Source organism: Dioscorea cayenensis, unplaced genomic scaffold (assembly GCF_009730915.1).
Source record: "Dioscorea cayenensis subsp. rotundata cultivar TDr96_F1 unplaced genomic scaffold, TDr96_F1_v2_PseudoChromosome.rev07_lg8_w22 25.fasta BLBR01000971.1, whole genome shotgun sequence".
In the NCBI taxonomy this organism is placed as follows: domain Eukaryota; kingdom Viridiplantae; phylum Streptophyta; class Magnoliopsida; order Dioscoreales; family Dioscoreaceae; genus Dioscorea; species Dioscorea cayenensis.
In genome coordinates, this window is record NW_024087362.1 from 22,722 (window position 1) to 24,749 (window position 2,028).

The 2,028-nt window shown below is 44.8% G+C and overlaps 1 protein-coding gene across 1 annotated transcript; it reads right to left on the reverse strand.

Annotated features, from left to right (window-relative positions):
* Positions 1-218: 218 nt before the first annotated feature.
* LOC120255359 lies at positions 219-1,437 on the reverse strand. The gene is made up of 3 exons (XM_039263196.1): positions 810-1,437; positions 442-751; positions 219-387 (listed from the first exon to the last, which is right to left on the reverse strand). Exons 1-3 carry the CDS (start codon positions 1,435-1,437, stop codon positions 219-221), a joined length of 1,107 nt encoding a protein of 368 aa, XP_039119130.1.
* Between the last annotated feature and the right edge of the window lie 591 nt (positions 1,438-2,028).

A 2,028-nucleotide genomic window follows, 5' to 3' on the forward strand; every position in this document is an offset into this window, starting at 1 on the left:
ATTCCACACTCATTGGCCCACACAAGTCCATGTGCACGAGCTGAAGACAAGCGCTCGTCCTCCGAGAGAATCCACTGGGAAACGGACTCCTTGCCGGCTTGGCCATCACGCATCCTTCACACTGAGCTTCTTTCTTCAGCATGGGCATTCCTTTCACCATTCAGTTTTCGGGCTAGCAATGACAAGCTTCTGTGGTTTAAGTGACCAAATCTTAGGTGTCACAATTCTTCAGGAGATTGATCCTTCACAGCTACATTCAAGTTCTCAATGTTGGCCATCTTTAGTGGAAACATGTTATTGCTGGATCTTGCAATTACTATTCTTTGGTTCTTCAGTGAATTGTTAGTGATGATGCACTCATCATTCTCAAACACGACTGAGTATCCTCTGGAGAGCAATTAACCCACACTGAGGAGATTGTGTGCGAGTCCTGGTACGTACTGAACATCATGTACACTCTTCCGTTCTCCAGATTGTGTGTTCATGGACACAGTCCCAACACCTTGGACTTTCATTTCTTTATTGTCTCCGAGTCTCACACTAATTTTCAGTGATTCATCCAGGCTGCTAAAAAGAGATTTGTCCCCAGTCATATGATTCGAACACCCCGAATCGATTAACCACACTGATTTTTGATAAGTTTGTTGAGTTTCGCTGAAACTTCTCACCATAAATAGATTCCCAGCTTCACTTTCTTTTGCCATGAGATTTGCTCCTAATTCTTGTTGTTTCTCCCTCATTTTGCATTCAGCTTTTATATGACCATATTTTTTGCAATGTAAAGCACTGGATATGGCTTTTGTTCTCACCCACTCTTCCTCGGCCGCTCTCTCCTCCTCTTCCTCGTCCTCGAGGGCTCCTTCCTTGCCCGTGAGTGTAGGTCCTCCCACGGTCCCTGCCTTCATCCCAGGAGCTACCAGAGGAGTTACCTCTATTCAGGTTGCTGCTCATGGGTTCACTCCTAGAGAGAAAGACTTTCTCTCCAGTCTTCACAGCCGAGCGGTTCACTTTCACCTCATGTGCTTGAAGTGTACCACAGAGGTCATCAAGATTGAGTTTTGAGATCTCCTTGGACTCCTCAATTGCCACTGCCACCCAATCAAACTTTGGAGCTAAGCTCCGAAGAATCTTAGACACAACCTCCGGCTCTTTGAGTTTGTGACCGAGGGCTTTTATCTGATTTGTAATGGTGACAACTCGAGAGATATATTCCTGAACTCCTTCATCATCTCTCGTCTGAAGTGTTTTGAAGTCTTGCCGAGGAGCCTGAATCCTCACCGCCATCACCTTGGAAGTTCCCTGGCATTGTTTTCTCAGGGTTTCCCAGGCATCATGTGCGGATTTTGCTTCAGCTATACGGTCCAAATTCGGGCCGTCTACAGCTTGTTGAATGATGCTCAAAGCATTGGCATCACGTTTCTTGGCCTCTCTCTCCATGGCTTCATCCTTCGACTCCGCCACTCCATTCTCCACCAGATCCCACAGTTCTAGAGATCTGAAGACCGTCTTCATCCGAAGACTCCACCGGCCATACTCTGGTCATGTGAACACGGGAACATGACGGCTGTGAGAGGGTCACCGGAGCACATGACATAGCGGCTGCGCTGTTGGTTGCCATAGGCTCTGATACCAGTTTAATGACGAGAGAGGGGACACCTAAGAAAAAGAAACTGAAAGAAAGATGAAGAACCAAAGATATTCACAGATGTTTTTGTGAATATGTCTCCCGAGTTCACTCGATCAATACAAAGAAGAAGAAGACCATTCAAAAAGTGATTGCCCCCAACCGAGTGAGTGACCTCCACTCACACAATATTATATATCATAAAGTATAGAGACAAGGTAACATAAGTCTGCAACATGATTGGCCAAGTATCCTTAACTTAAACCCTATTGGTTATGATATAATCTAGTTAAGTCTGCATTCATTGGTCGAAACAAACACCAAAAATGTTAACCAAATATATCGATCAACATAATCAAAAAGTAACCGAACTTAGCTTAATTAGAGTTTCCTTGAATGGTACT

Coding starts and splice junctions, on each gene's coding strand:
- LOC120255359 (XM_039263196.1), bottom strand. CDS start 1,437: ATGGAGAGAGAGGCCAAGAAACGTGATGCCAATGCTTTGAGCATCATT. Junction 752..809: donor GAGCGGCCGAGGAAGAGTGG/GTGAGAACAAAA, acceptor GTCATATAAAAG/CTGAATGCAAAATGAGGGAG. Junction 388..441: donor AAGAGTGTACATGATGTTCA/GTACGTACCAGG, acceptor ATTGCTCTCCAG/AGGATACTCAGTCGTGTTTG.